At 49.6% G+C, this 14903-nt stretch overlaps 1 protein-coding gene across 1 annotated transcript in view; it reads right to left on the reverse strand.

Moving 5' to 3' along the window:
- Positions 1–9788: 9788 nt before the first annotated feature.
- CMTM7 (CKLF like MARVEL transmembrane domain containing 7) overlaps positions 9789–14903 on the reverse strand; it is a 43899-nt gene continuing 38784 nt past the window's right edge. Inside the window, exons 4-5 of the mRNA XM_055414746.2 lie at positions 12013–12094; positions 9789–10374 (exon numbers count right to left, since the gene is read on the reverse strand). Coding sequence (XP_055270721.2) covers positions 10364–10374; positions 12013–12094 — 93 coding nt within the window. The 3' untranslated portion in view covers positions 9789–10363. The remainder of the gene's footprint in view (positions 10375–12012; positions 12095–14903) is intronic.

A 14903-nucleotide genomic window follows, 5' to 3' on the forward strand; every position in this document is an offset into this window, starting at 1 on the left:
AAGGGAACTAATCCTCTTACACTGTTGGTGGGAATGCAAACTAGTATAGCCACTTTGGAGAACAGTGTGGAGATTCCTCAAAAAACTGGAAAAAGAACTGCCATACGACCCACCAATCACACTCCTGGGCATACACACTGAGGAAACCAGAACTGAAAGAGACACGTGTACCCCAATGTTCATCGCAGCACTGTTTACAATAGCCAGGACATGGAAGCAACCTACATGTCCATCAGCAGATGAATGGATAAGAAAGCTGTGGTATATATACACAATGGAATATTACTCAGCCATTAAAAAGAATGCATTTGAACCAGTTCTAATGAGGTGGATGAAACTGGAGCCTATTATACAGACTGAAGTAAGTCAGAAAGAAAAACACCAATACAGTATATTAATGCATATATATGGAATTTAGTAAGATGGTAACAATGACCCTATATGCGAGACAGCGGAAGAGACACAGATGTAAAGAACAGACTTTTGGACTCTGTGGGAGAAGGCGAGGGTGGGATGATTTGAGAATAGCATTGTAACGTGTATATTACCATATGTGAAATAGGTATGTGTGATAATATGTGATCAGGTTCAATGCATGAGATGACACTCAGTGCCAGTGCACTGGGATGACCCTGAGGGATGGGATGGGGAGGGAGGTAGGAGGGAGGTTCAGGATGGGGGACACATGTACACCCATGGCTGATTCATGTCAATGTATGACAAAAACCACTACAATATTTTAAAGTAATTAGCCTCCAATTAAAATAAATTTTAAAAAAAGATTGTCATACAATGTGAAGTCCAAAAAAGACAAATGTTGTATAATATCGCTTATATGTGGAATCTAGAAAAAACGGTACAAATGAACTTATTTGCAAAGCAGAAATAAAGTCACAGATGTAAAAATACAAACTTATCTTTACCAAGGGCAGGAAAGGTGGGATGAATTGGGAGATTGGGGTCGACATATACACAGTACTCTGTATAAAATAGATAACTAATGAGAATGAACTGTATAGCTCATGGAACTCTACTCAATGCTATGTGGTGACCTAAAATAGGAAGGAATCCAAAAAGAGACAAAATATATGTGTATATATATAGATGATTCACTTTGCTGTACAGCAGAAACTAATACAACATCGTAAAGCAACAATACCCCAATAAAAATTTTTTTTTAAAAGTTGGAATCAGTATATTTTTCTATCGTGCTAACTCAGTCTTTTCGAGCCATTTCTCCAATAAGCTCCCAAAATGAGAGGAAATGAACCTCCAGGACCTTCCATGCTTGTCTTGATTGGCCGCTGGCCCTTGGGACACTTCAGTGGGTTAGGTGAAGGTGAGACTTTCAACATCATGAGAACTAGATTAGGGGAAGGACATTTGAAACTGCAGGTCCATGTTTGTAAAAAGAGAAAAAAACATTTCTCATTTCCCCTGGACCTTAGTGCACTTCTGGGGTCATCCATGTTCACACCTGATCAGCTGAGATGTGTCACCTCCACATCAGGGATGATCCAGATAATCTTCCTTTCTGGCCCCAGAGTTGCTACTTTCCAATGGCATAGACAGTGGGCAGGGGAGGGTGACCATATAATATCTGGGACAAAGTGGTCAAGTTTATCTACGTAGATTTGAACAAAATGAAGCATCCACTCATTCACCTGCTGAGATCAAAGCAGATGCAAAAGCCCCTGAATGCCTAGGAGCTCAGGTAGACAGAGGGGCCAATCACTCTTGCACAAGCTGCCAATCGGTGAAGACAAACCAGGGGCCCTGTGGAATTGCTCATGGAGGACTCTAGGATAGTTGACCAATGATACAAGTCTTTGCAGTGAAGAGTTACTTCCATGATTCCTCACTAGGCATCTCAAGCTTTACGGTGGTTCCATTACAACTACGGTAGACTTGAGCACAATCCATTGGTCTGCAGTAGAGGTGATGGCTCCACCTGCAATGCAGGAGACCCAGGTTTGAGCCCCTGGAGATCAGGAAGATCCCCTGGAGAAGGAAATGGCAACCCACTCCAGTATTCTTGCCTGGGAAAGCCCATGGACAGAGGAGCAGGCTACAGTCCACGGGGTCGCCTGCGACTTAGCAACTAAACAACAAGAGGTAATGGCCACATATGTTGGCTTTTTCCACATATGTTTGTCTCAACACTGTTCTCTAGGTGTGGTTATTTCATATAACTACACATATAATGTAAATATTGAATCTGAAAACTGTTATGTTTCCAAGGGGAGGTCATCCAATATATCGGATCTCTTTACGAGTCCAATCCTGGGGGCCCCAAAGACCTGACCATTAAAGCTGGGTCATAAGTGACAGCCCATGAGCTGATATACAGATATTGTTCACTGATTCCTGGGAGAGCAGGGGTGGGCAATGCACTCTGACTAGAAAGTCCCACGTGAAATTCAGCTCATCACATGGGACACCCACTGCTGCAGGCCATCAACCGTCTGCCTTCACTGAAAGGCTCTAGCATTTTTTTTTTCTTTTTATTGGAGGCTAATTATTTTACAATATTGTATTGGTTGGTTTTGCCATACATTGACATGAATCTACCCTGTGTGTACATGAGTTACCCCTCCTGAACCCCCCTCCCACCTCCCTTTATCCTCCCTCTGGGTCAACCCCGCACACCAGTCCCAAGCATCCTGTAACATGCATTGACCCTGAACTGGCGATTCGTTTCACATATGATAATATACATGTTTCAATGCCATTCTCCCAAATCATCCCACCCTCACCATCTCCCACAGAGTCCCAAAGACTGTTCTATACATCTGTGTCTCTTTTGCTGTCTCATATACAGGGTTGTCATTTTCATCTTTCTAAATTCCATATATATGCGTTAGTATATTGTATTGGTGTTTTTCTTTCTGGCTTACTTCACTCTGTATAATAGGCTCTAGTTTCATCCACCTCATTAGAACTGATTCAAATGCATTCTTTTTAATGGCTGAGTAATACTCCATTGTGTATATGTACCAAAGCTTTCTTATCCATTCGTCTGCAGATGGACATCTAGGTTGCCTCCATGTCCTGGCTATTATAAACAGTGCTGCGATGACTAGCATTATAGAGGACCTGCTCACCTTGGAGCAGGGTGGGCTTCTTCACTGATTCTTGTCTTGTCGGCTGGCTTTCATGAGACTAGCACTCCATGTTAAAGGTTTAGAGTCTGGGCTTAATTGCAAGATCCATAGTGTTTTCACGACAGAACTTCCTAGAGCTCATCCCACCTATGGAATTTAGTTCAGACTTGCAGGATGTCAAGTTGGAGGCTGTTTTGACCAGAGGTTAGTCAGTTCACAGTCTCTTCTCAGTGGCAGGAGGAAGTTCTCAAAGTCTCAACCACACACGTAAAAAAAATGGTAGCTGTGAGGTGATGGATGTGTTAACCTGACTGTGGTAATCATTTCACAAGGTAGACATATGTCAAATCACCACGTTGTCTCCTTTAAATATGTAACATTTTGTCTACATTTTTTTGGCCAAAATTTCTTCAACCTCTATGTTCTTCTGGTTTGCCTATTATACTTTTTATTAAAACACCACCACCAGCCCAGGGGGCCAGGAGAACCAGAGGAACCAGGTCTTGGTAAAAGGCCTCCATCAGCTGAGCAATGAGTATTTGTCTGAAGGAGGTGCTAGGGTAGAGTGCCCAAAGGGCTTCCAAGATTATTGGGTATTGGGGTCCGCATTCAAATATGGCCACAGGTCTGACGTCTGGGGGTGGAGGTTACAGGAATATTCCCAGGTTTGGGATGTATTGTCTCTATGCAATATGAAAAGGGGCCAGTGGAGGTAGGATTTTTGCCGTAATTTGTGGTTACAACCAAGTTTCTTGTTAACTGATTGTGAAACGTCTCTTTGAGCTGTGATGCAGCTCCCAAGATGGCTACTTGGAAGGCAGCTGAGGGGAGCGCGGGTGACTAAGCAGTTTGGCCTGTGAAGCCATTAGAGAGACGCCTCCATACCCACCAACAGTTCACATGATAAGTCGTGTCCAACCACTGATGCTCTCTCACTGGAGAATTCAGAGCCGTAAGTGTATTGTGCGCTACGCCAGGTGGAAGCAAACTGGTTTCATCCATCCCTCGCCGCCACCCCCGCCCCCACTTAAAAAATAAACTGTTAGCCATACCCCCGACTGCAGACTAAGAGCCAGGTATGAGGGAAGCGGCAGCTCCGTCCACGCTGGAAGCGTCGAGCGTGGCGAAATGCACGAGGCCACCTTCTTACCTCAGCACCCAGAGTCCACAGTAAAGCTCCGGGCTTCCATCGGCCTGGCAGAGGGGTGCAGCTCCCAAGGAAGCGTGGAAACTCCGCGGTGCAGCCCTGGCCTCCCTGAAAAGGCCGTGTACTCCTCCTTCTCCCGGGAAGAAGGCGCTGTCTCAAACGTCACGCTCGGCGAACTTACCCGAACAGCCTATCCTGGAACCCGCATCTGACCCTTAGATGAGCAGGTTCTTACGAAAGAGAGGCAAGCGCAGTCCAGACCAAAGGCAACCGGCCAACCCCCCACGAAACCACAGCCAGCACTTCCTAAGTTCAGGAGTATGCGGGGCTTCCCCTGCGTGGGGTGAGTGCGGAGAGCCGATCCATACCCGAGTCTCGGCCCCGCGCGCCCAACGGCTTTGGTTCACCGGGTCTGAGGCGACTCAGCTCGCACCTCGTCCTTCGCGCGCAGGACTCGCGGACTCAGTCCAGGGTCTCGCGTTGCTTCCTGTGCGCAAGCTCACGAGTCCTCTGGTCCGCGCTGCCCGCCCCTTTTAACGCTGTCAATCACCTGCCTTGGCTGTTAGCTGTAAAACAGATTCATCTGTACAAAGGTTTTCCTGGGTGGCCTTCTTCCTGGCATTCAGTGGCCTCCTTACCCAGGATTTTTATTTGGAAGTTGACTCACTTCTTGTTCAAACGACTTGCTCATTTGAGAATCTTGGTGGCTTTCTGCCCACCCACTTCTTACGGGGGGCCATGGGGGGTTGTCCCTGGCCGTTCACCGCTCCCTCCAGGCTCTGTATTTTCTTTCCTTGCAAGAGTCAGATGCTCCGAGCTCCAATCACTGGGGTCAGCAACCTTCACTACTGTCTTCCAAGGTCTCCCCGGAGTAAGGCAGTTAGTTGGCGCAGCTGCAGCCTATTTTGGGCTTGTACTCACAGACCCAGATGAACCACCTACCTGGGCAATGAAGCCAGTAGGAGGCTGCCAAATGGACCACTCTGTGGGATCGTTTGCAGGGTCCCATGGGAGACAGTGTATAAAATCTGCCTCAGGACAGTCTGGGTTTCCCTGGTGGCTCAGACGGTAAAGAATCCACCTGCGATGCGGGAGACCTGGGTTTCATGCCTGGGTTGGGACGATCCCCTGGACAAGAGCATGGCAACCGACTCCAGTATTCTTGCCTGATGAATCCCATGGACAGAGGAGCCTGGCGTGGACAGAGGACCCTGGCGGGCTACAGTCCATGGGGTCGCAGAGTCGGACACGACTGAGCGACTAAGCACAGGCCAATCTGTCCTAGGTGAGGAGGACAAATGTATCCACTGACTGCTGTGTCCAATTAGCCAGCAACCCCCTACGAGGAAGGAACTCTCCTGTAACTGCGGGCTGCATAGCCATGGTGGGGTCCACAGGAAAGTTCTGGTGTGGCAGTCAAAGGCTGTCAGTAAAGCCTGCGGCCCAGCTCTGTGCTTGCGCTGGGGTGAAACTGGCCATAGCCTTTGCGGGGCAGACACGCGGTCCTTGGCTGGATTAAGAGATGGCGCGAAGAAGGGCAGAGAGGATGCCAAGGGTTGCCTGAAAGGAGGTAGGGGCAGGGGGGTGGGTGGGTGTGTGTCTGTTACCGCAACACAATGAAAGGATGGGGTCCTTTTCGTTTAATTATAAAGAATTGCCATACTTACCTACACGTTTTAGGCAATACATCGAGCGACACTAGAAATATGCGGTAAGAAAAGCAAAGGTGTGGTGCATGGAGATTTCGAAGGAAAGGAGAACCAGGAGCGGGGATCGGGTGGGAAGTGTGTTCAGTTCAGTTCAGTTCAGCCGCTCAGTCGTGTCCGACTCTGCGACCCCATGAATCACAGCACGCCAGGCCTCCCTGTCCATCACCAACTCCCGGAGTTCACTCAAACTCATGTCCATCGAGTCGGTGATGCCATCCAGCCATCTCATTCTCTGTCGTCCCCTTCTCCTCCCGCCCTCAATCCCTCCCAGCATCAGACTCTTTTCCAGTGAGTCAACTCGTCGCATGAGGTGGCCAAAGTATTGATTGCAGTTTCAGCTTTAGCATCAGTTCCAATGAACACCCAGGAACGATCTCCTTTAGAATGGACTGGCTGGATCTCCTTGCAGTCCAAGGGACTCTCAAGAGTCTTCTCCAGCACCACAGTTTAAACGCATCAATTCTTCGGCGATCAGCTTTCTTCACAGTCCAACTCTCAAATCCATACATGACCACTGGAAAAACCATAGCCTTGACTAGTCGTGTAGTTACAGTTAAATGTGGTCAGAAGCTGTGTGGTCAGAAGCCAGTGATCAGCGCGTGAGCGTCACTAACTGGGGGATTATGATGCGTCTGCGTGACTGAGGTTCCAATAAAACCTTCAAGTTGTGCTTCTGATCCCGAACCCTGGATTCGGTTGTCTGGTCTCTCCGGGCCGGGCGGCGGCGCTCCCCACGGCCACCAGAAGGCGGCGCTGCGGGCGCGGGGAGCCGAGCAGCCACCGGCGGGGCCGGGTGCTTCTCCGCTGAAGGAAGCCGAGCCCGCGGGGAGCGGAGGCGCGGCTCGGGCGGGAGACCCGGCTCCCCGGGGAGGGCCCCGCCCGAGCGGGCGCAGGAAGCAGCTGACTTCCTGCTCCTGCGCCCCCGCGCCTCCCCTGCCTGCCCGAGGACTGCCGCTAGGAGGCGGGGGTGCTCTGCAAACCAGCTGCAGTCAGCCCCTGCAAGTTTTGTTTGGCCTAAAAATCCAGATTTCTACTTCTCTCAGTCACGTGGGGCTTCTGGCGACCCCGGCAGGCGCATGCGGCCACCCCTCCACGTGTATCCCCGGCCCGGCGTTTCTTTTTCCTTTTTTGATCGTTTCGACCAGATCAATAGCTTTCTGGCTGACTGTTTAATCCCTCTTCAGAATTGAATCCGGTGCAACACTTCATACCATAGCGTTTCCTTTTTTTGCACAACTCTATATAGAGTTAATCATGGTCTCTTCTTCTTGACAGTGAATCCCCAACAAGCTACCGGATGCCTCAGTCTCCTTACAAGGTCCAGAGGCGCCAGGTATTGTCACCGCGCACTCCTGAGGAAGTTTCTCCCGGTGTTTTGCCTTCTACAACCTGGACTGGTCACCCTGTCCATTTGTCTGGTGTCTAGTGAGCAGTCTGGCAGCTCCCTTCACCTCAGAAAAGTCCCCCTTGTCAATCAAAACCACACATCAAATTCCATTATATAAAACTGGAAATACGGCATTCATATAAATTATTTATTTACATTTATAACACTGATTTCTAATGAAGGCAGTCTATGAGAATAAAGAGGTTAACTGGAACAGCATGCCACTTGGAGGAAGGCGCTAAATGGGGCTGTAGCCTCTTCTGTTCATTCACCTACCTGTTTTTGGTGGCTGGAGGTGGAGGAAGCCTGGCTCACCCAGGATATCCTGGAAGGTTCTCAGAAGTTCACCTCCCATTCCTGGTGTCTCCCTGGATCAGCCAAGGTGCAAGGCCAGCCTTCTCCTAGGGCTGTGTGAGGTGGGGTTCCCACTGTCAGTGTTTGCCATCAACAACAGAGGAGTGTGCATCTTAAGATGTTAATATATATTTTGCAGATAACATCGACATCCGGGGACTTCATTGATGGTCCAGTGGTAAACATTCTGCCTTGCAATGTAGGGGACCAGGGTTCAATCCCTGGTTGGGGAACTAAGATCCCACATGCCTCGGGCAACTAAGCCAGTGTTCTGCAACTACTGAGCCTTGATGCCACAACAAGAGAGTTTGAGTGCATGAGGAAAAGATCCGAGTGCCTCAACTAAGCTAACACAGCCAAATTAAAGAGTTAATTTAAAAATAACTTTCTTTAAAAAATTTAAAATAAAAATTGACATCTGTGAGCCCCTGTTCACTGCTACAGTTCAGAAACGGCCCTACAGTGGGGAAGAAGTGGGACCCAAAGGCCTGCGGTATTTCCATGGCAACAGAAGGTAGCAACCCAGGCTAGGGAAGAGGCCTGGGAGGTGGTGGCACAGGGAGTGGGCCAGCTTTGGGTTACCTGAGCATCCTGACTGAAGGCCCAGTCTGAGGACGGAGCCTTCAAGTCCAGGCCGAGCCTCCAGGTCCAGGATGAGGACCTGGACTCAAACCCCGTCTCCGGCCCTGACCTCATGTGCCCTTGGCTTTCTCCTGGGGTCTCCCCACTCCTCCGCCCGGCCTTCAGGACAGGTGGGCTTCCTCATGGAGTCCCTGGAGGAAGGGGCAGTTCTATAGCTGCACCTGGGAGCCTCAATGAGCAGAAGTCTTTTCTTGTGGATAGTGAGAAAACGTCTGTGCAGAGGCCTGCCTGACGGAGGGCACCACCCCACCTTCCAGGTCCCTCCCCAGGGCTCTGCCACCTGTTCGTAGGAGACCATGTGGACTGACCCACTTTGGTCTCACCTCCCAGGGTCCCTGGTTCCACAGATGTCAACACCCTTTCCTGGGTCTGCAGTGGTCATGGTGAGCTAAGACTGGTTCTTGGTCCTTGGGGGCAGGTCCCATGCCCCCTGAAGTGGAAGCAAGGAGTCCTAACCATCCTCACACTATGGGGCCAAACGTCCCTCCTCTCATATCTCCGCTTGGTCGTGCCTGGCTGGGACTGCTTGGTGGGTCACCTCCCCATGCTGGGAGCTGGGGTGGTGGGGACAGAGTTTGGTTTGCTTGTGGGCACTGCCCCTGAGATGACAGACCTGTATTCTCTAGACCTGCAAGGCTTAGCTGTTAGAACATGGTGCTGGCCTCTGCTGGGCTGTGGGTGGGCGGAACTGCATCTCCATCTTTCTCCATTTCCCAAGAAGCTTGTCAGTTACTTAGGAGCCTTAGACAGAAGGTCCTGCGCTGCTTTAAGAGAAGAAAAACTCTTGGTGAAATATACATAACATAAACGTTAACCATTTAAACAATTTTCAGATGTTAATTACATTCAGATTAATGCGCAGCCATCACCACCATCTCCAGAATTTTTTTTTTTTTTGGTGGCATGTGAGTTCTTAGTTCCCCAACCAGGAGTCAAACTCGCAGCCCCTGCAGTGGAAGTGAAGAGCCTACCCACTGGATTGCCAAGGAAGACCCAACCAGAACAGAATATTTTCACCTTCCCAAACAGAAACTGTACCTACCCATTAAATACTCCCAATTCCAATTCCGCCCTCCAGGCTCTGGCAACCAATCGCCATTTTACTTTTGTCTCTGTGAATTTTGCCTACTCTAGGCACCTCATGCAACTAAAATCATATAGTATTTGTCCTTTAATGTCTGTCTTGTTTCACTTAACATAATGTCTTCAAGGTTCATCCATGGTGTACCATGTGTCAGAATTTCCCGCTTTTTAAGGCTGACCAAGTTGCTTTTGAGTCTTATGTGAATTATGCTGGCTTTCACCCTTAATATCAATGTACACAAGTCTTCTGAGGCCAGGATGATATGCATTCTTTCCTCTTCTCCCCTCCAGGGGGTCCCCAGGTAGCAGGCGCTTCAGTCTGGTTTTACAGCCTTCTTCTAACTTAATAAGAACTCCTGCAATTGGCCAAGTCAACATTTTATTTAAAAACACACATTCACAATGGGAACAGGAAAGGGGCCGTGACACCTCCTAGCTGGGGACTGGCTGACCGCATGGTGCTACCATGAGGCCTCACTTTTAAGGAAGAGGGTACCTTCAAGACCGGATTTCCAAGAGAGATAAATTAGATGACGGCTGTGTTTTCAGAAGAGAATTTAAGGCAGCGCCCTCCCGAGGGCTGGGGAGAGGGACAGGCTTCACAGGAGTATATTCAGACCCCCCTCCCCCCAACACCTTAAGCTGGGGGTGCGGGGGCATCCGTCCCTGAGGCAGTTCTAAAGCTGGAGGAAGAGATCAGATTTTCCTGGCGGCTGCTGTTCTTTCCCAGACAGGGAGGAATATCCTCTGATGAAGTGTGTAAGGCTGGAGAGAGAGGCTGGGCCCGCTAGGAAGCTGGAGGAGTCCTTCCCGCGCCTACCAACCGGTGCGAGGCCCGAGACCCCGGTTTCTTCTGGGGTCGCCAGCTCGTGCCCCTCCAGCCGCGGGGTCACACGTCCTGCTGGGCCTCCTGCAGGGCTGGGGGGCCCTGGGGGCGTCAGGCTGCGTCTGGGGGAAGGGAAGGGCAGGGTTGAGGGGCCGGCCCGCGGGGCTGCCCAGGGCTGCGCATGCAATGCGTCCCTCCGCCCACACCAAGGCTGTGGGAATTACTTTGTGCTTTTTCAGTTCAGTTGTAAAAAACGGAATAAAGGATTCCCCTCACCGCTCCTCCCCATCCCAGGCTTCTTTCTCAGAGGTACTTGAACTCCTTCTGCTATTTCTTTCGGGTCTTCCTCTGTAATTTTAACTAACGTATTTATATCAACATTGATCGATGTATCACTTTTAGACATTCAGTTCAGTTCAGTCACTCAGTCGTGTCCGACTCTTTTAGACATTACCTATTAAGTTTTTCACATTCTTTTTTCATCATTCATTCTTTCTTAAACAGACTCAGAGATATAATTAATCTACCACACAGTTCACTCATGTAAAGTGTGCAATTCCGTGGTTTTCACTATATTCACAGAACTGTACAACCATCCACACAATCTTAGAACAGTCTCATCGTGTCCAAAAGAAGCCCCAAACGCATACACAGTCCTGTATCCCCTGCCCCCAGCCCTCAGCAACCGGTACTCCACTCTCTGTCTCTGTGGATTTGTCTATTTTGGACATTTTTCCTAAAGGGAATCCTATTGCCATGGTCCTTGGTGACTGCTCTGTTCACCCAGCCTTCTGTTAGCTTTTTGCCAGAGAGAGTATTAGGAGGAGACTGAAGCTCTACTGGGGCAACCACTCTGTAAGGTGCTTTGATATTTTTAATGTATGTTTTAAAAACAAAGAAAAGAATAATGAGCGAGAGTACTGATTCAAAGAAAGAAGTAAAGGATAGCTGGTTCAACTTTCAGCAATCTTATTTCTAGGAATTTATTCTGAAGGTGAAAAAACATTAGGTTACATGTCTGGGGATATATTTACAAGGATGTTCATTTGTTCATTACTGTTGAGAAGGAAAGAATTTTTAATTAAAAAAAATATATATAATGTGCCCAAATAGGAGACAATTTCAGTAAACTACGATGCTGACATGCAAAGGAACCAGTGCAACACCACCGAGTCACGAAGGATGCCAGAGCAGGACACTTAATGATGTGGAGAAAGTGACCGATAAGGGGCTGGGCAGGAGCAGAGGAGCAGTTTGAAAAATCATACCCGAAGTCTGATCCTTTAATAAGGATCACATCTCTTGGGACTTCCCGGGTGGTCCAGAGGTTAGGACTCTGCACCTCTACTGACGGGGGCTCAGCTTTGATCCCGGGTCAGGGAACTAAGATCCTGTAAGCTGCATGGCATGGCCCAAACAACAAAGGCACATCTCTCTGTATATTCAGAGCAAGGAAATGTTGAAGGGACAGATACCCAGCAGGTGCTATTTCTCGGTAGTGTGATAATTAATGGTTTTTATTTAAAAAATTTTATTTCTATTTTCTAAATATACTACCTTTTATTTTTGTCATTAGGAAGCTCATTTAAAGAAAACACTTCTCCATCAAGAGAATGAGAATGTTGGGGTGACCCGGGGCGCCATGGAGACAGGATGGTGCTCTGTCAGTGGCCCCCTACTGCCAAGCTCCAGAGCCCATCTCCTCCCATTTCTGAGCACAGGGAACCTTCTCGGTCATCTGTATTCAGACCAGAACTCACCTGTGGACTGGGTCATGCACGAGATCTTGTAGGACAGCCACACGCTCGCCAGGCAGAGGAAGGTGGCCAGGAAACCGAAGATCTGCGCAAGAGAGAGGGGCCAGGAGGTGCCCAGGGCAAGGGCCAGTCACGCGGGCAGTCCCTTCAGCGGCTCATCCCTGTGCCTGTTTCCTGTACTGGCTGTGGCCGCGAGGGAGCCCGGGGACTCATCTGACCTGGCCACCCGTCCTCATGCAGGCATGGGGGTGATGCCCTGGCCCCGGTCAGGCTGGCAACTGGGTTGCAGCCAGGTCTCTGGGCACCACCCTTCAGCTATTCTCCAGACAACTACGTGCCCCAACTCTTTACCCTGGACTACTAAGACAGAAAAAGGAGGAACAGTGCATTTTATTTGGGGTTCTTAACATTCAGTGTTCACATGGATCTTGGTATGGCAGCATCATATGCACTTCAGCCATAAAGGCTTTCTGTTCTGTCTGGCTTCCCAGCCATGTTGGAGCCAGAAGTTGAGGCCCCCATACCTGGTGTCAGGTTTACACGTATTTAAGTAACATCAGGCTGAAATAAGTTCAAGCAGCATGCCTGTCCTTCCTGCGTTCCGCTGTGAGCACCTAGCCCTGAGCAGCCTTCTCATTTGTGGTAGGCAAAGGGCCTCCTGGGCTTCCCTGATGGGGAAGTTCTTTACCTTCTTTACTTTCCCAGATGGTAAAGAATCTGCCTGCAATGCAGGAGACCCAGGTTCGATCCCTGGGTCAGAAGATCCCCTGGAGAAGGAAATGGCTACCCACTCCCGTATTCCTGCTGGGAGAATTTCACAGACAGAGGAGCCTGGAGGGCTACAGTCCATGGGATCACAAAGAGTCGGACATGACTGAGTGACTAACAATTTCACTAACACTTTAAAGGACCTCACGGAGGATTATTAAATGATGGAGTGAGAAGCAGACACAGATTCAGGTGTCTCTGCCTGGAACTTGGAAGCCTGTAGCCTTTCCCGACTTGTCACAGAGGTCCCCAACTTTTTTGGCACCAGGGATGGGCTTCAGAGAAGACAATTTTTCCATGAACCACGGAAGAGGGATGGTTTCAGGATGATTCAAGTACGTTATATTCATTGTGCACTTTATTTCTATTATTATTACATCAGCTCCACCTCAGATCATCAGCCATTAGACCCCAAAGGTTGGGGACCCCTGGTTAACAACAACTGCAGCGGCAGGTGCTAATGGAGTGGCAAGTGCTGATGGAGCACTTACTTTACCCCAGGCAGTATTCTAAGCCCTTCAGATGCATGGCTTCCTTTAACCCTCATAGCTCTGCCAGATGAGAGCACAGCTGTTACCTTTCCCCCCATGTTTTTGCAGCTCAAGAAAGCAGGGAAGCAGGGACGGGAAGTCAACTCTTTAAGCCAGGGCAGTGGAGTGAGCCAGGCTAGACCAGAGGTCTGAGCCCAGGGTTCCTCTCTGCTCACCTTGCCCAGGTGTCCACAGGCCCCCCAAGTGCATGGCCGGGGGCCCCCGAGGTCCAGAAGGAATGGCCCAGAGCAGCCAGCCCAACCACAGGACTGTCCTGCCTGCCTGCTGGTTCCCACATGTGGCTGCCCTGCCCAGCCCCCACCAGCCTCCCCTTCCCCCCTGTCCATCTCCCTGGTTCCTTTTGTCCCAACTGTCTGCACAACATAATCAGCCTATTACAGCCTGTCCCGGCCTCGCATTGTCTGTTCTGCACAATTAGCACAGTATGCACTGTCCTGCTCCCCAGCTGTTCACGCTGCATAATTGAACAGTTTATTACAGGGCTACACGACGTGCTTCTAGAAGACAGGGCCTTGTGTGTTCATTGCTTCACGGCCCTGGCCTCCTAAGCAAGAGCATCACTTTTTCATACAGCAGGGACTGTATCTTTTCATTTGTTCTGGCTTCTCCAGGTCCATGCTGGGTCCCACAGGACACGTGGAGGACAAGTGGGGGTTGTTGGGAGTCCAGGGTTAATACTGTCACATGCCACCTGAATCAGAAAACCCAGTGGGACTCTGCCCGTGTGGTCCTGAAACACAGTGGGCACGAATCTACTCTGTGCTTCCTCTGCCAGCGGACAGGTGGGAACCATCTCTCTTCTTGGAAACTAACCTCCACAGTGGGGGAAGGGGTATGGGAGAGGCTCAAGGGGCACAAATTTAGGGGATGAGGGTTCAATCCCTGGGTCAGGAAGATCCGCTGGAGCAGGAAATGGCAACGCACTCCAGTATTCTTGCCTTGAGAATCCCATGGACAGAGGAGCCTGGCAGGCTACAGTCCATGGCATCACAGAGAGTCGGACACGACTGAATGACTAAGTTCAAAGGGCGTGAATGCTCAGAGGTCCGGCTGCCCCTGTGCAGGGACCTTCTGCCCTCTCCAGACTCCATCCCTCCATGGAATCTCAGGCACTCACTGGCTCTCAGCCCAAAGTCAAGAGATTTTGGGTTCCATGTGGAAGTGAGTGACTATCACACAGACAGCTTCTCCTCAAACTCATTTGAAAAATGAGGCAAACTGGTTGTAGCCCACAGGTTTCCAAACTATAAACAATAAGCTAAATCAGAAATCAGATGAGAGGAACCTATAGATCTTTTAAAAAATATGGCTTCCCATATGTGGCTTCTAAGACACACGTGGGTTCCCTCGTGGCTCAGACAGTAGAGAATCTACCTGCAATGTGGGAGACCTGGGTTCAATCCCTGGGTCGGGAAGATATCCTGGAGAAGGGAATGGCAACCCACTCCGGTATTCTTGCCTGGAGAATTCATTCCACGGACAGAGGAGCCTGGCGGGCTGTAGTCCACGGGGTCGCAAAGAGTCAGACACGACTGAGTGGCTCACACTCACACAGACACATGTGTGTCTCTGGGT

The sequence above is a fragment of the Moschus berezovskii genome, chromosome 24, assembly GCF_049115385.1.
Source record: "Moschus berezovskii isolate FMDL1 chromosome 24, NW_MosBer_1.0, whole genome shotgun sequence".
Taxonomy (NCBI): Eukaryota; Metazoa; Chordata; class Mammalia; order Artiodactyla; family Moschidae; genus Moschus; species Moschus berezovskii.